The 24,322-nt window shown below is 45.0% G+C and overlaps 1 protein-coding gene across 1 annotated transcript in view; it reads right to left on the bottom strand.

The window, feature by feature from the left end:
• The window catches only part of SLC12A8 (solute carrier family 12, member 8), a gene marked incomplete at its 5' end in the record, with an annotated part of 40,824 nt that overhangs the window by 4,358 nt on the left and 12,144 nt on the right, over window positions 1-24,322 (bottom strand). Inside the window, 7 exons of the mRNA XM_008949750.1 lie at window positions 508-625; window positions 3,041-3,138; window positions 3,971-4,646; window positions 6,914-7,060; window positions 10,180-10,267; window positions 11,760-11,847; window positions 19,139-19,252. Of these exons, the coding sequence (XP_008947998.1) occupies window positions 508-625; window positions 3,041-3,138; window positions 3,971-4,646; window positions 6,914-7,060; window positions 10,180-10,267; window positions 11,760-11,847; window positions 19,139-19,252 (1,329 nt within the window). The remainder of the gene's footprint in view (window positions 1-507; window positions 626-3,040; window positions 3,139-3,970; window positions 4,647-6,913; window positions 7,061-10,179; window positions 10,268-11,759; window positions 11,848-19,138; window positions 19,253-24,322) is intronic.

Here is a 24,322-nt window from a genome sequence, read left to right as displayed (position 1 = left end):
CCAGATTATGTTCCCAACACATTCAACCTGTTTAGTTCTGGCATCACAAGGCTCTCTTGTTCTGCAGCGACGAATGCTGAGGCTTAACGAGGTACTCGCCGTAATTCCCATAGTCCTTAAAGTTTTCTCTGGTGAGTTTAGTTTGATTAATTAATTAAAACATGTTTATGGCAGATTTTTCTCATTGCTGCGATACATTTACAATCTGCCAGCCCTGCTAAGTCTTAGTATTAATATCTGGTTTTGCCATTTAAAATACAATATAATAAAGTAATAAGCACAATTTTCAAACTATCAAACCAGTGCTAGTTGCAGGTAGACTCCAATATAAAATTAGAGTCAGAGAGAAAACGTATTAAAACTAGCAATGAAAAAACCCTTCATCATTCACTGTGTCACCTGCATATTAAACACAAGCGTCTTAATTGCTAATTAAGTTAAACTAAAGCTTAATGAATTTTTAAGCAGATTTAATACAGAAAAAAAAAAAAATCAAAATCAGCTCACCAAGGGGAAGTCCCGGGCTTGCTTGGCCAATGTAGAAATACAGAATAACTGCTGCACCCAGACTGACAAGGGTGTAGATCCACTGAATGACAAACATGATGATGAGGGACACAATCACCTGTTGGGAAGACACAGTTTGGGGTTACCCCTGAGTCTGTAAGGTAACACAGTGGTGACAACCTGACAGTCCTTGTCCTGTAAAGCCCAGCGGCTCCCTTGATGAGCTGGCATTGCAGCTCTAATGGAAACTCTTTAAGAACTGAGGCAGTGCCAGGGTTTTCAAATTCTTATGAGAGCATCAGTAAATGGTTTGGGTTTTCCCCCCCACAATGCTGTATATTGGTTTTGAATGCAAAGCCAGTGCTTTGATGGCATCTCTGCACCTCTGTCTTTCTCAGGGTCTTCTTGGGAGTGTTGTGTAAGAGACGAGCACAGTCAGCACCCACAGCACAGCCACTCAGAATTATCCTGATGAGTGTTTGCTAAACATCTAAAAAGGTGTCTCCCTACTAATGTCATCAGGGGATGGGGACACAACAAAGGCCCTCCTCCTTGCACAAGACCTGCTGCACAGCCCAGGTCCTGCCCATGGGAGGAAACACACCAGCTGCTACCACGTGGGTGGATGGATGCTCTTGGGCATCGGTGGCTGAGGCTGGTGGTGCAGCAGGACCCCAGGGAACTATGTCATCTCCTGCCTGTAAAACACTCCACGGGGTACGGGTTTTGGCCACACATAGAGCAATTCCAACCATTGTTACCTGAAAAGATTTCACAGAATCACAGAATCCTTAAGGTTGGAAAAGACCTCTAACACCATCAAGTCCAACCATCACTCAGCATCATCATGACCACTAAACCATGTCCTGAAATGCCACATCTACGTATCTGTTGAACATATCCAGGGATGATGACTCCACCACCTCTCTGGGCAGCCTGCTCCAGTGCCTCACCACTCTTTCAGGAAAGAAATTCATCCTAATATCCAATCTAAACCTCCCTTGGTGCAACTTGAGCCCATTTCCTCTTGTCCTCTCACTAGTAACCCTAACATTTGGGTATGGCATGGCTGAGGTTTCTTGCTAATGAGGTTCCTGTGTTATAGGGAGTGTCATTTGGTCTCACTGTTAAAAGGAGGGACAGCACAGATTTAGAGAGTCATCTTCAGTGGCATGGAGGTAGCTTTCAGCGAGCTACCCTGAGTCCTAGAGGCAGTGTGGACCTCAGATCTCAGCTTGAGCTACTCCAAGAGGAGTATCCAGAGGTTCACCAGCTCAGGTTTGGCTCAAAGGGCATGTGAACAGGAGCAGAAGTAACATCTTCATGGGTTAGGTTAGGAGCAGCAAGAGGCAACACACAAAGAAAGAGCTAAATGAGTCCAAACTGATACAACTGGTGAAGCTTGAGGAGAGTAAGCAGAGGTGGAAGGAGCCAGGATAAATAAATGCATCTGATTTTGCTTCTGTAATTTTATTCTGCATTGTTGATCCCTTCTTAGCTCTGCTGCAAACTCCTCCCTAGTCTGATTATTGACAGGAAACCAAACCTTCTTTAATGAACATGTCAGTCATCTCTGCAAGCAAAGTCCACATTGAAGGTGAGGAGCTGACCACTCCATGCTGACACACTCTTGGAAGCCACACCACTTACTGAGCCCTGAGCCAGCAGCAGCGTGCAACCTCCTCCAGATGTCATCCCTAGAGAGAAGCCTCCACACCCATCCCACCCTGGTGCTGCAGCCCTGTGGGACTCCTCACCAGCAGCCGGCTGCTGGCAGCAGCAGCCAGTTTGAAACCTAAGTGTCAAAATCCATCTGAGGAATAAACTAAAAGGCTTTGGTGAGTTGTTGGAGTGGGTTTGCTACATTTCCCACACAGCTACGAAATCCCCATCCATGCAGGAAAGCCATATGGTTCATTCATTATGCATATCTGACCCTTCCCCTCTCATCTGCCCAATAATCCATCTTCCCAAGATGAATTTAAATGTCTTAAACTCCTCAGCAGCTTGAGACAGAAGATATTTTAAGGGTATTCATTCTTTAAAGTAATGTTGTATAGGAGTGCTCCACTTTCCTCCCTAAAAAGTCGGAATTTCACAGCTGGGCTGCTGGAATCAGAAGGTTGGCACTAATGAAACCCCACCTCCAGCCTGCAGAAACGAGCTCATAAAAAAAAAGCAACACAGCTTTGAAGCTGATGCCCAAATCCATCCCATGGAAAGAAAAAGTAGGCTGGCACACTATGAAAACAGGGATGCTTATTTTTTACCAGCCAGCCATGGAATTCGTATCTTTTAGGGTTGGCTTGGGACTTTTTTTTTCTGTTGTTATATTAATTAATATGTCATCCTGTTTACTCTGAATTTGAACTGCTGGATGTGTGGTACCTTGAGTGCTTAATTCAGGTGTGAGCTGGAATGCTAGAATCAAAAGTCATTTTAAAGTACTGGAGTGTATTTGCACTGCAGTAAGTGATGCATTACCTTCTGTTTTCTACAATCACAAGCTAGTACTCAAAAGAAAATTACTTACACCAGCAAAGGAAACCCAGTGATTGCAGAATTTGGAATAGAAGGATTCTGGTATTTGCTGAATTCCCGTCTCTGGATTTTGTTGCTTTATAGGTGATTCTACAAAAAAAAAAAAAAAGGAAGAGACATTAGGAAGGAGTTATACTGTGGTTTTTCCTCCTACTTCACATTACCAAATTCCAGAAAGCAAAGCTGAAATTCTGACAGCTGAGCATGGCAGTTAAACCAAAACCTCCAAAATGAAAACAGAAAAGAGGAGCAATAAAAACAAAAATTAGTTGTCAGTTCTGGTACTGAGTCTGTTTGAAGACCATATCTGCCTGTCTCTGCCTCAGTCTCCCTGTTTGTGAAAAATGAGAATTAATACTTTTCTCCCTCAGAGGGGTTTATGAAGGTCAGTTGATGGATGCTGGTAAAACGTCACAGCACTAGGATGACAAACTCCAAGTAAACACACAGTATCAAATCCCCAGATCACCATCAAAACCCAAATTCAGGCTCTTAGCTGTGGATGTTGAACGCAAGGCCCCACCTGTGGCATGGGGACCACTGTATTTTGATTGCCTGAGTTTTAGACTTGCATGGTTCCATCCCTCCTACCCCACACCATGATGAGTTAAACCCCAAGACACACTCAAAACCTTTCTAATGTACTGTGTTAAGCCTGCATGTGTAGAACAGTGAGCATATAGTAAACAACCCTACACAAAACATAGTCCTGTGATTAATATTCCACAGGAAGTTGCACTGGAATTTCTCCTGTGCTGCACTGCAATGAACTCTACCCTCACCTGGCATAAATTATATTATTGCTACAAATCACCAAATACAAAGCTCATTTCACTTCTGCCCTCAGGAAAGCACCGGGAAGACCAAGGTTATAAACCCTTCACCTGTGAGCATGGAGACGTCCACCTCCTACAGCCCTTACCTTCTCCCCTGTGGCCAGGGAGTGCCAGCACCTTGGTGCAGAGCTGTTCCCCCTGCTCCAGCAGCCTGAGTGCCTGCTCGGCACCCGCAGCGGGCGATGAGCACGGCCCCGCATCACACCGACAGCTCTGCTCAGCCAGGTCCTGCCAGCTCCCACTGTGGGGCTCCGTGGCCTCATTGCAGCCGTGCTGAGCCGGGGGAGCATCCTGATGGAGGTCCAGGAGGAAGCTGTCCTGTAACATCTGCTTGGCCGGCTTCTTTGCCTTCTTTTGTTTGACCTTCCGGGTTGAATTCTCAACTCCTCCTTTTTTGCAAGTACCTGGCTCACCACGAAATGCTTTAAAAAGCTGGTCCATGTCTTTTGTGAATTCCAGCAAGGTGCCATTTGATCTGCTTTGAATTACTCCATCTGCTGCAGGGCTGGAGGGCTTGTTGAAAATTAAAGGCTGGGAAGAGTGAGCAGGTCTAGCGTTTTCCATCTGGGTCTCATCAGGTTTCTGCTGAATATTGTAGCTCAAGGAGACCGAGAAATAGGAATAGTCTACAGCAATATATGTCAACATGAAGTTGATGGTGACTATAGGAGCAAGAACGTTCACTTGCCCAACGAAGATAAAAGCCATGGTGATGAGACTTGTTAAGCAAATCGCAGCCACTGGAGTCTTGTTGGGTCCTTTCTAGATCATAAATAAAACAAACTTGCTTTTAAATTAATGACCAAGAGCCTCACCATTAGGATTCCCTACTTGCTCAGCTGCCATGGGCAGTTACCTGGGCTTTCTGCAGTACCCCCTTGGTCTTGAAATACATGCATGCACATGCAAGCAGAGGCTCACCAGCTTAATAAATTAAAGAACAGGCTGGAAGTGAAGAGCTGCCAAGCTCCCACCTCACCTCTGAGCCTTAATCAAGCTTTGTCCTTGGAAAATTCATCCACTCTCACTCCATATTTCCATGGTAAAACAATGTCATTAAAGCAACAATAAACCTTCAGAGAGATTTGTGGGGCTTATGGGAAGTCTAGCAATAAAACATGCTAATTAGAGTTCACTGTTTGTCTCTAGTTCTCTACAGGACTCTGCATTGCTGCCTACCAAAAAGGCTCCTTGATACTGCCACTGGAAAGGCTTCAACCACATGGAGCAGTGCCGCCTTCACACCAGCAGCTTCTGGCCCTGCCCTGCCACAAGGCTGAGCTAAATCCATGGTCTGCTGGGCCTCTACGCTTGGGGTTTCCCTCCTCCCATCCACCCAAGCCACACGAGGAAGGCAGCAGAGAGGCTGGGCAGCCAAGGATACTGGAGGGGGGAGTCAGCGCCCCGCGGTGCTCGGTCTGCATCAGGAAGGCAGCAGCCAGCACAAGCACCGCCTGCTCTTCCCCTTTGTGTGGGGTGAAGCCAGGGAGAGGAGAAAAAGAGACAAAACAAAGGGCATTGGGGTGAAAAGACTTGAGCCATCAGCTCATGGACTTTGACCCCAGGTCTAATATGCCCTTCCTTGGAGCAGGCACTCTCTTGCTGTTTCGATACTCAAGAAGCCTCTGCAGGCTGCATAAAGAACTCACTGGTAAAATATCTTACAAGATATCCTAGAGATTTTTTTTTTTTCACTTATTGCATGTACTTCTTTACACACAGCTCAAATGGAAACTATTTTTATTTCCTCCACTCTTATTTATTAATAGAAAAGGGGACCAGTTCTGGACTCTATGCCTTTTGACAATAGAACAAAAAGATAGAATCATACAACCATTTCAGCTGGAAAAGACCTTTAATATCATCAAGTCCACCCATTAACCTAATACTGCCAACCCAACACTAAACCATGTCCCTCAGCACCTCATCTACACATCTTTTAAATATGTTTCAGGGACAAAAGAACACAGTTCTCAGAAAGCATCTTTGCTATCAGGACATACTGAGATGAGGAACAGATGGGATGATCTCAGGATGCCTCTGGCTTGGGCTTAACTCTACAGAAAACACTTGTGTCCTTCCCATCAGCTGGGCTTACGGTGACTACAACACCTTCTTCAACCACCAAAAAAGCTGATGTGGAACACATTGGTAAGGGCAAACTAAATTTATTAACTCTCCATAAACCAAACCCAGACAATTTTCAATGTGGCAGAGAGAAGGAAAGGTGAAAAGTGATCTGCCTTTGAGCCCTCTTTCTGAGCCCTTTCCATCATGGCACTCTGCCCGGACAGAATTCAGAGCAGAAAATCTGACAGAAAGACAGAAAACTACCAGAGAAGAGGGAATCAACTTTACAGTCAACTTTGCTAAATCACTGAGAATTTCATAAGGGTTGCCAAATGGAGAACAGCCTGTTCTGGGATCACCTGACAACGGCCTTCAGGAGCTGGAAGATTTTGCTGTCATTATTGTTCCTGCTTCCCCTGTAATTATCACAATTATTATTGCTATGATGATGACTTTAATTTTAGAAAGTTAGTTTGAGAAACATAAAACAAAGGATAGAAAATTATTATGCTTATAAAACATTTAAATATTTTACTACATTCATAAATACCAATATTGTAAAGCATTTTTTCTTTATTTACAAGCTGCTCTGAAAGAGAAAAAGATCGCAAAGTTTTTCCAGCTGCCCAGTACAGCCAGTTAGGTACTGCAGGTTATTGAGAGTGACAGAATTATTTTCTCCCTGTTTAGAAGGGAAAACCATAAAAAATAGTTTTCTTTGAATGTATAGCCAAAGACTACAGAGTCCTCAGTGCTGGGCTCTTGTTTTTTTAATAAAACTACCCATTTCCTGGCTTTTCTGCCAATGCACAAGGTACCAGAACCCAAGCCTTCCCACCCGTTACATTCCATACATCCCCCATCTCACCCTACAGACACAGAGAAATCCTGGCTTCTTAAATCACCAGTTTTCCTTCAGGTGAAGGTTTGACAGCGGTCTCAGAGAAAGGATGACTAACCCCACGTCCAAGGAAGGAGAGCATGGGGATCACGTTCTCCTGGGCGATGCACTGCAGGATCCTGGGTGCTCCATACAGCCCTCCCATACAGGAGGCCAGGGATGAGATGTATAGCCCTAGTAAAAACAAGAAACCCACCAAGGATACCTGGAGGAAGCAGAGACAAGTCAAAGTTGATGATATTGTCTTTAAAGACCCCTGAGCAGTTATAAATACATGTATTTTAAAAGATCACATATATTTTGTAACGTCACTAAATGAACAGAGCGAGCCCTGGGAAGCAGCAATTTAACTGCTCTGTGGTGGTATAAAGTGCAAGCAATTGATAGGAAAATTATCCCATAAAAGTAATTTAATACTGAACATCCTGTACTGACAGAGCCATCTGACAAGCTCATATCCCAGAAATTCTTTGTCACTTGGATCAATTGCAGCAAAGCAGCAGCTATTAGATTCCCCTTAAGTAACTGGAAGTGAGTTTATTTCAGGAGAGATCACTTATATACAGAGCATATCATACAGGAAAAGCTGCCCAGCCTTCCAACCATCCAAAACAGGAAGACAAACCCCTGTGTCCCAGAGAGGAAAACCAATCCTGAAAGAAAATCCACAGTAAAACCAAATCAAAATTGCCACTTAAAAAAATGTCATCCAAAAAAATACGCTCTGAAGGATATAATACAATGACCTTATTTTCCTGTCTTCAACGAGAAAAGAATTTCCTTTGGCCAACATGAAACTTAAAAGAAGTCTTTAAAGCCACAGTGCTAACAAGGCTGGCTTTACTACCAGTTTCTAGTGAGCACCCTTTCAGAGCATCTCCTGCAGGTGTGGTCTATCACACAGAAGCAAGGACTGGGGTCTCCCCTGCACAGGTCCCCACTGTCAAGAGCTATGAGCACAGGCAGCATATCTAAAAATCCCCACACAAATACACAAAATCCCACAATAGGAACACTCTGCAAGAAAGCTTTGAAATAGGAGTGCTCCTGGTATTATGGTGAAAGGATGTGAGCAGACACAGCCAAGAAGACAAAGGTCTAGGGCCACCTGAGCCATCCCCAAGTCCTTCAAGACCACGTAAGTCTGACAGCCTGCAGCCACACACAAAGGCAAAGTATGAGGGGTTACATCAGCAGAGAGGCCAGGCAAGGAGAAAACCTCCGCATTTTGGTCCAGATCGTACCCATGCTTCAATGAAGCAAGCTGCTGGAGGTGCAGACAGACATCGGTGGCAGAGGATGTCACCGAATGCAGGTCCCCTGCATCCCACATGTCCTTTGCTCCCACTCCTACTCTCATAGAAAATGAGGTCTAAATGAACACAGGTCCTCCCAGCTTCTGCCCCGTTGAAGTTAGGCAGCATATGCTTTATTAGAAGGGATTGCAAAAATTTACATGTCTAAAGCTAATTCAAGCTACATCTGCCTTTTCCTCATCTATGAAATCCACACGCAGCAAAAAGGAGACTGTGTGACAAGCCATGAAATGTTTGCTGTTTGGGGAAGGCATGTAAAATCAATGTCATGGTCCAGAACCACATAAAACTCCCACCACAACATTTCTCTTCCTGATGAAAATCCACTTGGCCTTGTGAATTTTATCAGAAGAAACTTGAGGCAAAGATGAGCAGATATCAGCTTCCATTAGCCCAACAGACCGACACTCAATGGGGTATCTTCCCTTCCCTCTCCTCTAATCCTGCCCTGCTCTGAGAAATACTTGGAAGAAACAATCAGTATTGCCAGACATCGTATATTATATTAGCTGCCAGAAATGCTTGCATTTAAATGTACTACTTGACATTAAAATCAGGGTTAGAGGGGAAGAGTCCTTTTCACCAAGGCTGATGAAAGGGTTTGCTGGGGGTTTTGAGCACAGAGTGTGAATACTTTGCAAGAAATTGGCACTTTGAGCTCATCAGAAGTGAAATTACTGCATCTCATTTTGATGTTTAAAAAGCCAAACAAGTACTGTAAGGAAGAAAAGCAGCCAAGCACTCACCCACCTGTGAGTGACAGAAAGGGAGTTTGGCTGAGTGATGATCTCTCCTCGCTCCTTCTCTCCAGAGTCATTTAAATCTAAAGCAGCTTGTACTAACCCAGAAAGCAACATGAATTTTTGGATTGCACCTTCGTTGTGTTCCATACTAAAGAAAAAAACAATCTGAATCTGCTTGTGGGGATAGGGCTGTATTTGTTTAATATTGTTACATATAAAACCCCAAGTATCTTCACATCCTTGACTGGAAGATTTTTTTTTATCCCACTCCCCTCAAGGGCTTTGAAGTTAAAACATAGCTTTAAACATCTTTTCCTCTTCAGCTGATTCATTAAATTTTATTCTTCTTAGTTACTGTACTTTTCACCCACTAAATCACTGACATCCAAAGATGTTGCCTCAAAGAAGACAGCCTCATTCTTTTTTCCCCTGAAACAGAGACCATTTTTTACCTTAGCAGGAAGTAGCAGGAGCCCCACCAATAATTTAGTTTATTTTGGGGGCTGGAGGAAGTTTAGAGCTACAATTACTTAGAACGAAAACAAAGTCAGAGTTTCAAATTGGTATTTTAGATTAAAATCAAGTTACAAATCAAATAAATGGCAAACACGTCTATTTGAAATGAATCACAAGAAACAGCATCAAACAGTGAATCCATGATTTTGGATAATGCCACATAATAGAAAATTAGCCCTTCCATATCCCATTTAAAGTGAAACAACAGCACACACCAAAACATTTTGCTCTCTTCTTAAAGGCCTGCAGTGATAAGGTTGAATGCCTGTACCACTACAAACCTCCCTCACGTCTCACACCCGTGTGGAATGTCTCGAGTTTAATAATCCTATTGCTCACCCTGCAATTACAACCTCCTAGATATGGAAACGGGAGCTCCGCTTGACTTAGTAGAGATAAGCAGTGGGGTTCCTTAGAGATTTCAATTTGGCCTAAGCTTTCACCAACAAGAAAGGATACACTGAATAAAACACAGCATTTATCATCAGAGCGCATTATCGTATTTTAGCTCTTAAAGCCACTGCTGGGCGATTCTTCCCAGATTCAGCACGACTGGATGTGCTGGTGAATGCAAAGCCACACAAATCAGCTGCAGGCTGGGATTTGCAATGGGGAAATCCCCCTGAATGTCAATGAGGGATGTGTACCCAAATGCCTTAGGCTTTTGGAAATTCAAGCATTCAGTAAGCCAGATGGCAACCCAAAAGCACCATTGTATAAAACCGCGCTGGGTTATTCAAACAAGTTACCTTCTCTGCTATCATGAAGTCATAGCGGAGTGACTGACGGGTACAAATGGCTCCCAACAAAAAAACAAAGACCATGTATAGAAACCACCTGCAAACAACAAAAATGAACTGTTTTCTTCCAGCAAGAGAAGACCACTGAGAATTCTGTCTGTTAGCACAGCCAGGAGAAGGCCAAAGTACATGCAAGCTGGGCCTTCAATCTCTCTGCATGGGCTGTTCCTCCAGAGAATCATTTAGGTTGACTAAATTTAGGTCTGGTCCACGTTACTTACCCACTACAATGTACCAGGGAGAGCTGCAGTGTGACCATATGGTACCCTTGAGGAGAAGATACCTGCCCTCTTGGTGTGTGCATGAGGGGAGAGGGGAATAACCCAGACCTGCGGACAGACTTTATAGTAGGGACTGTAGTGACAGGACAGAGGGTAATGGTTTTAAACTAAAAGAGAGTAGGTTTAGGCTACATAGAAGGAAGAAATATTTCACAATGAGGATGGTGAGACACTGGCACAGGTTCCCCAGAGAGGTGATAGGTGCCCCATTCGTGGAGATATTCAAGGTCAGGTTGGATGGGGCTCTGAGCAACCTGCTCTAGCTGAAGATGTCCCTGCTTACACAGGGAGGGAAGGGGGGGTGGACTAGATGACCTTTCAAGATCCATTCCAACCCAAATTGTTCTATGATTCTGCAGGTACACAGGTCCCCTCATCTGTCAGTACTGTTAAACACCACAGCCAGTCTGCTCTCCAGCCTCAGTCACAGCCCTCCTCAGGTGTCTCTGGCCTTTCCAGTGCTTGGGTGGAGTGATAACCTAGTCTGCCTGCAAAGCCCCGACAGCAGAGATGTGAATGACCATAGTCCAACCACCTTTGATACTTCTGTGCCCTGGGGAATCCCCTCACTTAAACCAACCACCAACTTCATCAGGAATATCCCTGAATTCTGAAGATCCTTTCTGTCTGAACCATAGTATGCAATTAAAAGTAATAATTTCAAAAGCATTTTAGGTGGCAATGAAAGCAGGCAGGAAAACCTACCAAGTTTGATTTTGTAATATGCAGCAGTATTTTCCTCTGGAAAGTAGCATTTCCTGGGGGATAGCACTGATCGGGGTGCAGGACTCCTGCATTCCACTGGCCTTGCAGGTGGGTAGGTCATCTCACCTGTCTTGGCCTCATTTTCCCAATAGTAAAAATTATATTTTTTTTTATATTTTACATTTTTTTAAATTTTCTATTCATATAGAAGAATAAAGCACTTTGAAATCAATAGAGATAAGTGACAAAATCAGCCCCTCAAGCCTTCCAGAAGTTTGCAGCCCTCTCTGGGACAGCAGGAACACAACTGTTGTAGCACCAACACATCCCACCTGGCAGAGGAAGGACTGATCACATCTGCATTAATGAACCTATTCTCTAACCCACCTAGAAGAGGTGGTGGTAATGGATGACAATTTGAATGAGAGCCAGACTTTAATTTTCCAGATGGCTGAGTAATAAAAGGTTGATGGGAATATGAACTGGATTGATCACATCCAGGGCAGTCTCCAGAGAGTAAATTTTCCCCAATCTATGACTTACGAGGTGCCAATAGCAGCCAGAGACCCCAGGGGGACGTTGGTAGCAGGCTTCTGGAGATCTCCGCTCATATTGAACCCAGCCATCACACCTGTATTTTGCAGACATAAATGCAATTTAGAGTTACTCTAAGTTCTCGCATATATAATACATATTACGTTATATTACATTACATATCAATTAAATTATATTGCAATATGTAATAGAATGGATCTGTTAACTGATTGCTTCAAAACGGTACCTATCACATCATTGCACTGCCATACACACAATAACTGGCTCCCATCGACTGCTTGGTAAGAAACTGTTCCTGTCTTTAACAGAAGCACGCCACCACCAGCACATCTACAAAGAGCCCTTTGTCCTGCTTGAACAATGCTGGAAGGGGAAGGGGGGAAAAAAAAGAAAAGGAGAAATCTGAACAAACCCCATCTTATCTCAACGCAAACCCCGCAGAAGGCAGCACTGTCCATTTGTTGAGAAGACAAACGGTGCTATTCATCAGGGCAGCACACTCAGCAGGTGGGGCCACCCCCAGAGCAGATCCATTACAGGTCCCTGCATTCATGGGGGACAACCGCCTTTCAAACCAGCCTCTCCTGCCCGGGTGGAATGGTGATCACACGCACATTTGGGAGGGGGACGAACACGCACACAGCACCTTCCACGCAAGGGCTCTGCTTTGGAAGTAGGCAGTATCTCTGCTTTGCAGATGGGAAGACAGAAGCACTGAGGGCACAAATGATTGTCCCAGCATCACGTAGAAAACACATGGTAGGACTAAGAATAAAGTCCTGAACTGTTATTTTAGGCCAGAGTACTGAGTATTGTACAATCAGGGACAGCCCTTAGCCTAAAAAACTGCCATCTAAAGACACAAGAATGAGAAACAGGATAACAGTCTCCATGTTGAGGCTAGGAACACAAGGGATAAATCAGTTAAGAGGCTTTGACCACAGCTGAAGGAGGAGTCACACCAGATTTGGCAAGAAAACATAACTTCTCTTGTCACATTATCCCAAAACTTTACCAAGAAGACTTCAGATATCTGCTATAAATGAAAAAGTACCCAACACCTGATTTATAGTCCTGACGAGAATATTAAGGCAGGACAGAAGAGCCTTCTTTAAGACTTCTGCTCATCACTGTCCCACCTCTCGGATGTCAGACTAACATCTTCATAAGGACACGCAGGCCAGGTGCCAACCAGCAGTGCTTGTGGGATGGTCCCGGGGAGCTGGGGTGAGATCACCACAGAACAACAATGGGAAGGAGGATGCCAACGCTATGACACTTGGAGCATCTGCCAGCCCAGCAGGAGGGGACCGACCCCATGTTGGCTTGCCACTTGGCTGCCAAGTCCAGCAGTCATTCCTCATTTTCAGAGGGCACAAGAATGATGAAGTGAGTCTCTGAGGTGGCAAATCTGAGTGACTACAGCTCTAAATCGGCAACAGCCCATTGCATTTTAAAGCTCAAACACTGATTGCTGCTTGGGAGGGTTTTCTAACACAACGAAGTGTAGACAGGAGCTGTGGGACAAATGCCAGCACAAAGGGGACAAACCCAGCTCAGCCAGAGAGACTTCCCTGGAGACCTTGCATGGCTACCGACGAACTGCCAACAGGGAGCAACAATTGGGTTGCTAATCAAGGAAGAGGGGCTCATCTCCCTGCTCTGTCCTGCCCTTTGCTGTACATCTTCATAGCTCCATCTCTCCATCTACTCAATGGGAATCGTAACGCTTCCTCTCTTTGCTGTGCTGCTGAGAGGACAGCACCTTAATGAGCACAAGGCTCATTGTTAGGCTCATTAACACAATGGTTAGGCATCCAGGGTTTCATTTATTTATCCTTAATATTTTTTCCTTGATCATCTTTTTTTCCCCTTGATCATTCCACTCAGCAGCCATCTTTTTCTGTTCTGCTCTCCACCACAGAGCCAGAGACTCAACAGCCACTCCCCAGTCCCCACAGGCTCCTGGCATTCCTCAGCTCCTGGAAGAGCTGTCTTCCAGATTCAGACCAGATTTGAATCCTTGACACCATACCAAAAGCATTACAAATCAAAATGAGTTCTTAATTTTCTCCTGGAAGACTATTCTGTGGATGCACTTCTGAACAGCACTGCTAAAAGCCCATTAGCTGGTGTGCCTTTCCTCAGATAAAGCTTCCAAGTGCTCTTCAAGCACTGCTGCTTTTAAATAACTACACAGTAGGCTTAGCTGCAGGTGAGAAAATCAGGAAGGCAGATCAAAATGGTCACAAACACCATGCTCACTGAAGTCTCTATGATGCACTCCTCAGTGACATGCTACTCTGCAATTCAGGGGCAAAGCAGAAAGATGAGAATACTGTGAATTTTGCTTCCAAAGGGAACAAACTTGTCAGAAGGACAGCTGTTAATCTCGTGCCTCTTGGCCAAGTTTCCCAAACATCTGACACTGCTTCTAAATCTTCCAGCTTGTGCTTGACTCACCTCTTCCTCATCCAAACTCCTGCCTCAACAAAGCACTGGGGAAACACCAAAATGGGGTTTTCTGGACTAAATATGAAAAAAGTTGAAGACGTGAGTTGGCAGCACAGTGATGACTGCACAGCCTAGGCCACCCCACTGCCTCCCTCCCACTGAACCATGCATATTCAGGAGCAGCCAGGAGATGACCTGTCAGAGCCCACATAAACAGGATCTTGAGATCGATGATTGACCTCCTGCCTGGCAGCAACTTGGGGTCAGTTCCAGGCCAGTGCACACTAAATAGCTTCTGTCAGGAGCCCCAGGAGGTCACCGGACTCTCATGTCTTCCACTGCCAAAGGCCAAGGCCACCACAGAGGGAACCAACACAGATACTCTCAGCCACTCAAGCCAAAGCCATCTCCTCCATGCTGCAACTATACCTGACTAGTACAAAAGTACGGACAATCTGGTAGTACAGACTTATGCACAATGCCAAAGTCACATTCCCACCACCACCCAAAAAGCCATTTTCCAGACAGGATGATAGTTCCCAAAAAGCAGTACTAAGAAGGTCTTTTCTGAGCAGCACACTAACCACTTCGCTTTTCACTGAAAGAACAACCTGATTAATCTTCAGAAAAAGTCCTGAACAATCTCCACCATCCGTAGTCTCAGTCACTGACTGCCAGAGAACTGGTCTAACTTGTGAGTAGCCACAAACAGCCTTTCTAGAGACTTTAGCTACTCAACAGAAGAAAAATTCTACACTTCCATATAAAACTCAATGACGTAGAGATGTTAGTACATTTCTCTCTCCATACACAGACCTGTCCTTTGGGAAATGTCCAATCTCTTCTGAACTTAAGCAATCCTGTCTGCAGATTGTCCATGGAGAAAATTATCCACCTCTCTGTTTCAACGAGATAGCAAGCTGGATTTTCCACATGGGCTACTATCTCAGAGAGCAGCAGATAATGACAAAGCTTCTGGACAAGGAAGCATGAAAACATGGTCAACTCAGCCAGGAAATTATGGCTGAGACAGTCTGTACATTGCTGCTATTCCCAGCATAATCCTGTCCTGGGCATCATCCAGGCAGTAGATATGTGCACAAGGGGACCACCTACATTGTCCATTAGACACAACCATCAGCTCCACCAGCTCTGGCTTCTAATTCCACCAGCCATGGTTTATAACTGTAGATATGACTGCTTGCAAATGCCTGTTGCATTTTCCAGTGAATTTACTATAAAACATAAAAGGTGGGGTTTTTTTCCTTCACCCAAGAGATGAAGAATGGAAAATCTTAGATAAGGATTGTAGCTAATTTTTTTAAAGGGCCAAATTCTCCCCTGATGTAAGCTGGCCCCCCTCCACAGAGTTCAATGGAGTTGTGCCAGTTTACATCATTTGATAACTTTGCCCAAAACTTCTAAATCTATCTGCTGTCATTTTGCAAGTGCCAAATGCATTTTATTTCAGAACCGGTTTCAGTACAATGATATTTTCCACCAGTGCCGCTTCAAACGTTGTCTTACTTTCTTGTACCACATGACAACAGCCTTCTTTCATTAAACAGAAAACCTCAGGGATTTAGTAGAAAAAGAAAAACATTCTCTGCACAACAGAAGTGACATTTATCTTCATTTTGAAAATGCACTGATGGTTGCACGGGTGCTGCTAGGAGCTGAACGCGGGCAGGCAGCTCCCGAGATTCCTTCCCCGTACCAAGTGGGGTGTTTGTGCACCACAGCGTGGCACCAAAAGGGCTGTGTTAAGCAGGTATTGACAAACAGGCAGAAAAATGTCTGCTTCACACACGGATTCACCACAGGGGTATGTTCACATCTTTCACAGCAAGTACGATAAGGCTTTTTGATTGAAGCTGGTAAATCTGAGTCTTCCGTGCCCATGCTCTCCCATTTAGGCCAGCTCTAGATGTATGTTTTGGATGGCTCAGCTCTTCTGTATTATTAAATGACAAACCTGGGGGAATAAAGCCAGCTGCACTGCACATCCAGCTGAAAGGTTTAAACGGCTTTTACCCAGGAAGCAAACGGAGCAGCCTCTGCTCACCACCATTCAACCATAAAATCAGGATAACTTCACTCGTGCTGCTGGAGTCATGCCAATAAAATACAGAGAAAACAACCCAACCTGGAGTAAAATGATCCAAGAAGGATGCTCGTAGGAGGCAGCATGTTGCTACCCGTCTACAAAAGGCTGGGATGATCATCCCATCCCCTCCAGCTGAAACATACACCCGGCTGCTCCTCCTGAGTGGTCAGTCCAGGCAAGGGTCTCCTGGCAGGTCCTGTTCCCCTTTCCCAAAGTGGCTGTTCCTCTTTGCTTTTGCAGCTACCAGCCTGTATTTCTGAAGTTTCTGCTGCACTGTTAGTTCTAGTGGAAACGCGCAACCTGAAACCACTTTTCAGTACATCCCAGAGACCAAACTTAAACCAGTTGAATTCAGATAACCATTTCAGAGGGAGAGGAAAGAGCTTATCCTTAAGAGATCAAAATAGTTTCACTTCAAAGAGGAACATTTAATCTCAGAAAGGCCCCAACATCTTGTTTCACAATTTCCTAAACATTTTTTAAAAAAAAACTTTGTTATCAAAGCAGCATCTTAGATTGTAAACTAACACATGCTAAAAATGAGTAAACACAAGATTGAATAATTAAAGATAAACAGAACATTGCTTTGGGTCAAAGCACTGTTTTATACTTGCTCAAAGTAACCCTTCAAAACTAAACAACATATTGTTCTGCTGAAACCCTCCCCAAATTTCTGTTGCATCTTAAAGCAAAAGATTTTGCTTCCAGTGCTTTGGCCAGGTTACTGTGGGAGTCCCAGCAGAAGTAGATACCACTTGGGGATGGTGCTGGCCAGGAGCATGGGCTGGAGGGGACAGCCTGGGAATGATGCTCACGTGTCCCTGCCACTCCTCTTCGTGCAGAGGTACTGGGGATCACTCGCAACCTGCGCCAGGCTGCCCGCCCTGCATCAGAGGCTATGGTAATCCTGTCACACCTCCCCGCCTGCTGTTCATGCTACTGCCAAACCCATGCCTGAAACGTCATCCCCAACCCGGCAGAGTTCCTGCCAAGCTGGTGGGCTCAGGCTGCATCCAGGCCGTGCCCGCAGCGCGGTGGGAAGCAGCTCTGGGCTGGCACACGGGACCCCAAGAAGCCCAGGGTGCTCTCTGCAGCCCCGCTGTCGGGGAAGAGGTGAGCTAAGCCAGAGTGGGTCAGGTGGGACATGACGTGGGGGAACCAGCCCTCACTCACAGCCTCAGCCCAAGGAGATAGGGGATCTATTCCCAGCACTTCTGAATTGGCACTGGGCTCCCCATTCCTGATCTGCAGCAAAGTCTTGACTCCGACCCTGAAAATTTCTTAATTAGATCACAAACCCTATGTTTTACGAGGCTCCAGAATGCTGCAGTGCTACAAACACCAATAACAGGAGCAATAGGGATGTTATATGGTACCACTGACACCGCCGCTCCACAGGAATAATTTAAATCCTGTAAATAATCAAGCAATTAAAAAGAACACATGAAAAAGCTGGGCAGCAACCAAAGTAATTATACATCAGAACAAACTACATTTTCAGAGAATGTTTAACACTACTGGTATTACAATTGCTCGCTTATAAAGCAATTCGCTGCCAGGGCTTTAAATAAATTGTATCTATTAGTTTTGGCCTTCTTCCTAGCAACCGAGCAATAGCAGTGATGAAGAACCATTTAATATGGCTAATCGTGGTAACTTTCTGCACAGCTCTGTCACAGCTATTCCTTCTTCTATAACCATGAGCTGGAAAAAAAAATTGTTTTCCTGCATCTGAGGCAGGCCTTCTTTGCCTGGGAACTTGTTTGGGCCAGGCAGAATGACAAAAGAGGGCAGGGCAGAAACTAACTTCACCATGGTGCTGAGAGTTCAGGCAGGTGAGTTTTCCAGGAGGAGGCCCACACAGACATAGCCAAACTGAAAAGCTGGGAGAAAGGATGTCAAAGGAAAATTTTAAGTCCTGCACTAGATGCACCTGACAAAGCAACTTCCTCCAGTCCTATCTGTCTCACAAAACGTTTCAGCTTGTCTCCATGTACTGCAGTAATTCTGTGAACAACTTCCAGTGAGTTGCTTAGAGCTAATCCTCTGAAAATTCATTCTGTAATCCAAGGATTCATCACTATGGAAACTGCTTATCAACAGTACTTTCTATAACTTAAAAAAAAACCACCATCAACGAAAGGTATTGTGACTCCAACTGATAGTTATTTCATTCCCACTGGAGATTGCCAGCTTTGGAAAGGGGATGGATCTTCCTGGTAATTTAAGGGAATTAATAATACGAGAGCATCCAGTTAAGCTCACAAACTTGATCTCTGCAGACATGTAAAGACGCGTCTGTGCAGAAAGTGGTGGGTCAGCATGATGGCACCAGCCCAGCTCAGCCGCCTGTCTGGGATAAGGATGGAGGGAAAGCCCTCCTGGGCTCTTCCTGCCCCGCCCTCTCAGTGCAATCAAGTCATAAGGCTTATCTAATAAGATGAATCGTGATTGGCACTTTTTAAAAGGCTTGATACCTTGTCACCTGACAGAACTTGACAAGACCAGTGCCTGAGCCCTGTCCTGGGCAGTGAAGGATTTACATCACGTCAACCCATAGAATTGACCAGTAATTTCTAACCACAGAGAGACAGAAGAGCACATTCAAGTGAACAGGACAGGGATGTACAAAATTTGAGATGCTGTAGGAAAGCCTGAATATTTTGAATTGACCAAATGACCCTGCTCTGGCCGAGTATGGTGTCACTCACCTCACCTTGCAGCTCAGAGGAGCTCCTCTTGGTTCTGCTCATCTCCAAGATGTGACTGTGGAGTGAAAGATGGGGAGGATAAAACGTAATTGTACCTGTGGCAGCTGGGAAAAACACTCCAAAAACAGTGAAGAAGGACTCCCCCTGGCTGTAGTCCGGCAGCGTGTTGTTGAACATAAGCTCTTTGGAGTAGCCGACAAAGCCGTGCTCTGTGAAGACATGGAGGGTGAAAGGAGGACCTCAGAAACCACTGGGACTGCAGGAGACTCTCCAGCCTGCTCTTGGTGGCCCCTCATTCTCTAAACACATGAGACAGCGGAGCCTGTTTCCAGGCATAGTTTGAAAGGATGAATGTCAACAACTTTGGAAGGGGGAAGAAGGCAGAGAAGAGGTCGGTGTGGTTACAGGAGTGCAAATGCCAGGGAAAGGTGCAGTGGTGGAGGCCAGCACGTTGAGAGGCACCACCAGGCTGGGCAGCTCTCATCAAGCCAGAACATGGATCACATCAAGTCCTGTCTGAGAGTGAGCAAAACAGCTTCCTGTAAAACCTGTCCACAGAGGAAAACTGGCTGCAGGGGTCGGCTCATATTTATACTTATTTATCTACATCACTTTAATCCTGTTTCAAATCTGAGCAAAACAACACTGCCATAAGACAACTGCATCCTTGAGCAAGCCCTCATACTACATCCCAGTTCTGCGTTTCTGCCAGTCAAGCTCCTGCACAGACAAAACCTGAGATGTTCCCATGCTGTGAAGCTGCTACCAACACACCCAGTTTATCCTCTGGTGGCCAATGAGCCCAGAGATAACAGAGGTAGTTTGTTGCAGGGCGGGCTCTCCCCTGCAAGACAGGTTTCCTACTGGAGAAGGAATAAGGTGCTCTAATACTGCCCACTTCTGCTTGCCCTCCTGAAGCCAATGCTTTCCTGTTGATGCCTTATCATCTCCAAAACAGGGAAAGACACGGGGCTGTGCATCACAACCAGCCCCACCTCTCCCAGACCTTCTGCAGATGTTTATCACTGCGCAACACGGAGCAAATGCTGAGACCTTGGGCCACGCCTTGCTCCCCACACTGACTTCTGCCAAGTCTTTCCATGGTCAGACACACACAAGTTTTGCTTTCCAAACAGAGAGTCTTACAGAACATGGGAGACAGGGGAAAGCAATAGTCAGGACATCAACATCAAGCAACTGGTTGACTGGGTGTGTAATGGAGGATCCTGCTCCCTCACTTCACACTGGAATGACAGGCCAAATTCTTCCACAAACCTGGATTGGTTAGGAATAGTTGAACTGGACAGCTGAGGTGCTGGCAGGGCATGAAGTAGGAAAGGTTTCAGATGCTTATAGGTAGAAAAGATAACTCATGAAAGCAGGTTAAGGAATTAATGACAGGTCTATGAAATTAATTATTTCATTTTCAACAGGCAACACAGCTTTTTAATGAAGTATCTTAATCTGTAGAATCTTCTCCTCCTTGTCAGTAATACAAATGCTCATGCCAGCTGGGGGTGGGAGGTGAGCAAAGTCAGTTCCTTTTCTTCTCCTGCCACTACAATCCATTTCCACAAGACATGTGATTGCAATAACTTGAGTTTTCTCATTAGCAGGCAGGATGTTGGTTATGGCTGCACAGGGTGATGGCCAGAAATTAAAAAAACACACTCCATCAAAGCTCTCCCATGCCTCAAAGACAACATTAATGATGTTTGGACAATAGATTAAACCGGAAAATTAAATCAGAGCTCTGAATGCAAGACATATCCATTTAAAGTCACAGAATATAACTAACCACAGAGCTTTGAAGCTGCCACAGAAAAATCCTACAGATAATCAAAAGTTTCCTAGCACATCTGCATTCATTGTGTTGCCCAAACATGGACAGAAGAGGTGTCTTGCTGCTAAGCTTTTCAAAAGCACCAGCTATCTTCTCTACAAACAAGTCCCAGACAAGAGTTAAAAAGAAAAAGCTCAGCACAATACACTGACCTCTGGACCTTGCAGATGTCTGCAGAAAGTGCAGCTTCTGGAGAAATAAAGGTGGGATTTGTGTAGGTTGTACATTCCTGCAAGACCAAACCTGACCTCCTTCAACTGGAATTCGTGCCCATGACAAACATGGCATGTGGGCTGGCTGGCTGTAAAGCTCCCAGCAAAGCACTCAAGGAAAATTCTGGTCTCTGGCCAAGGGATTTTTCACAATGTGCTCCTCATATAAATATTAATGTTTCAATAGTAAAACAAAAGGAGTGAGCAAAATAGTCACCTTGCCCCAAGGAGATCTGCAGACCTCCTCAACGCTGTGCTTCACAGCAGCAGCATCAAATAGATCTATATCATTCTTGAAAAAAGTTTGCCCCACCAGTTCTGAAAAATCTCCTGTGAAGTGGACTCTAGCCTCGCTTGATGTTTTACTCTTCTATTTTCCTGTCTTTACCACTTAGGTTTCCCCTAGTGTTTAACCAATATCACCCTGTTTGAAGTTCACAATGTTTCTTGCCTGATCCATAAGCTATTTGCATTTTTTAATAGCACCCTTTCACCTACTGGGAACAGTCCGCATCCCGCACTGGTGCAGTCAATGGCTTCTGCCAGACTCTAAAATTCTGTTTGTCTTCATCTAACCACAAATTGTCCTTTACACAACACTTCTCCAGCTTGTGCAAGGTCATCTGGAAGTCTGACCCTCTCAGCAAGGCTGCTGCAAGCCCTTCCCAGCTGGAGGTCATCTGCAAACTGAACCCACACATTCTCTTTTCCATCATCCAAGCAGTTAAGGAAAATACCAAATAACACCAAACCAAAACCAGACCCCTGTGGAACCTCACCAGGCACAGCGCCCTGCTTTGTGAGGGAACTATTTCCAACCAGGAAGTTTTAGGGCTATAGAATTCAATGATGGGCTGATCCAGGCATTTTGGGTGCCTTATGTCTTCTTTCTCATAAAAAAGGTCAACCAGACTACATTTTCTATGATACTGTTTTGGCCATATCATGGCTAAAGGGTGACCATCAGACCCACAAGTCCAACATCTGACCTGCACCTGTGTGGATCTGGCCCCTATAATCTTAAGAATCCCAATGAACCCTTGAGCTGCATCCATTCATCTGCTGTTCCCTTTCCTACTTCATTACCCTAAGTGTGAATCCTGGGTGGAAGACACAAAGCCCAAAACTAAGGCAGATGTTACTGGAACCACAAAGAACAACAGCAGTGGATTTGTTAGAAGAGCCACAGGTTGTGCCTACGACTCTATCCCACTTCTGCTTCCTTTCCTTACGGCCCTGGCGGGTGAGAGGAAGCCCAGCCATTCCACATTTCCCCTTGATACAGAACCAGAAGCTCTCTTCTCTAATTTGAGTTCATCCAAATGTTACTTTTTATTGCAGCCTCACTCCTCAGTCAACTATCCTCCCACGAAGCAAATCTCGCGTCCCTTCTGATGGGTTTTACACCAGGATTTCCAATCACCATCAGCACACAACCACAGAGCTGAGAACACCATGCTGAGAGCATCTCATGCCTGCCCTCACGCCTGCAACAGGAGGAGTCATCTGTGACCTTTCAGCTGTCATATTAATGGGACTAATTGTAGCTGACAGGGCAATTGGGTTGAAAATCATCCAAAACAAAACAGGAATCAGCAACTGAGACCAATCAGTTAAACCAACAGAGCACTCAGCCGGTTGCTCAGAGAGTCAATTATTCACATCCCATTGAAAGTGCACTTCAAAAGGATGAGCTTCGGAAGGAGGAGGGAAGGAAATGTGCTAGGGTCTATATTTGGCTCTCTGATCTCCCAACAAGGCGAGATTGTTTTGTTAATTTTTTTTTTTTTTTTTTTGGTAAGAGGATCTTTTCCCCCAACCTACTGCTGGATCCATAAGATCCAAGCCAGATTCCTCCCTCCTCGCTCATTACAAAATTATTGTCCGACAAATCTTGCTCTCAATTACTAAATCCTGCCCTTAATAATCCTGCTTTTGGTTGGCTTGCAGAGGGCTGGAGCTGAAGTGCTATAAACAATCTGCCCAGTGTCATGCTAGAAGGAAAAGACTCCAGTTCCTTCTCTGTGCCGTGTCAGCCTTATGGAAAAAGCACAATAAAGAGTGGTAACCATTTATTTTCATCATTAGATACTCAAGAGCAGGCAAATAATGGGTTTCTCAAGTGGTTGAGCTGAAGTAAATAAACAACTAGGGGAAAAAAAATTGATTTAGATCAACATCTGAATTATTCCTGTGATTTCTGACAAATTAAGTCCTTCCACTTGCCCTTGTTAAACTGATGCAAACAAACAATAAAAACCACCTAGCAAGTTTCAAATGGAATAGCTTCCAGGATGATCATCCTCCATTCACAAGTGCAGGGGGACCACCCGATGCAGGTGGAGGGGAAGGAGGAAGATGGCCAGGATCCTCATGTCCCCCCAGCCACTGCAGATGCTTGGGAGGAGGTACCAGCCTTCGCTTGGTTGCCACTGCTGCAACCCCTCTCTGCCCTCAATGGCTCCCACATTGGAGCTTCTCTCACACTTTCTCCCACCTCTCCCCCCATGGAAGAGGATAAAAGCAGAAGTGATTTCAGCACTTGGGACACCCCTCAGCAGGGCAGCCCCTCCATGAAGCGGGGGTTTTGAAGCAGGATTCAAGGAGGCTGGAGAAGGGGCTCAAGGCGAAGCCATGGTTACACAGGGTCAGGCCATTATGCAATGGCACAGAGGACAACAGTGCTGCCAAGTTCCAGGTAACCTGGAGCTCATTACAGATTAGTCAAGTCTTGGCCAAATTCAATAAGCCTGTTCACAAGCTTAAGGTTAAGTAAACCCTGGCACTGAGGCAGGGGCTAAGTAATGCAAAAATGGAAAACCACCTTAAGAAACAACTCCCAGAAGACGGGTCACTTATTGTGTTCTGCTTGTGATTAGAGATTTTAATTACAAAGGTGAATGTTGAAGGCTTGAACAGTGACATTTTTTTTCTTTCCTTAAATAAGTAAGCACACACGTTCCCGTCTGGAAGGTACTTGCTGGGATTTGCTTTCAGAGGAACAGCTGGAAGTGTTTGTCTTGCAGCACATTTCCCAGGTCTGACCCCAGCTTTCTCAGGATCCTGTGTGATGTAAGACATGGAGAGCCAAGGAGTAATTATATATCCTTGGCATAATTATCTCCTCTTTCCCATTTCTTCTTCCATCTCTAAACCATTCTGGCATAAGCTCTGAAATCCAGTCGTTCCCCTTGGACACCAGTCCAAGCACACACCCAGAGTGA

The sequence above is a fragment of the Merops nubicus genome, unplaced genomic scaffold (genome assembly GCF_000691845.1).
Source record: "Merops nubicus isolate BGI_N331 unplaced genomic scaffold, ASM69184v1 scaffold49741, whole genome shotgun sequence".
In the NCBI taxonomy this organism is placed as follows: domain Eukaryota; kingdom Metazoa; phylum Chordata; class Aves; order Coraciiformes; family Meropidae; genus Merops; species Merops nubicus.
The sequence above is the reverse complement of the archived record's forward strand: the minus strand, read 5'-3'. Positions and strand labels throughout refer to the sequence as shown.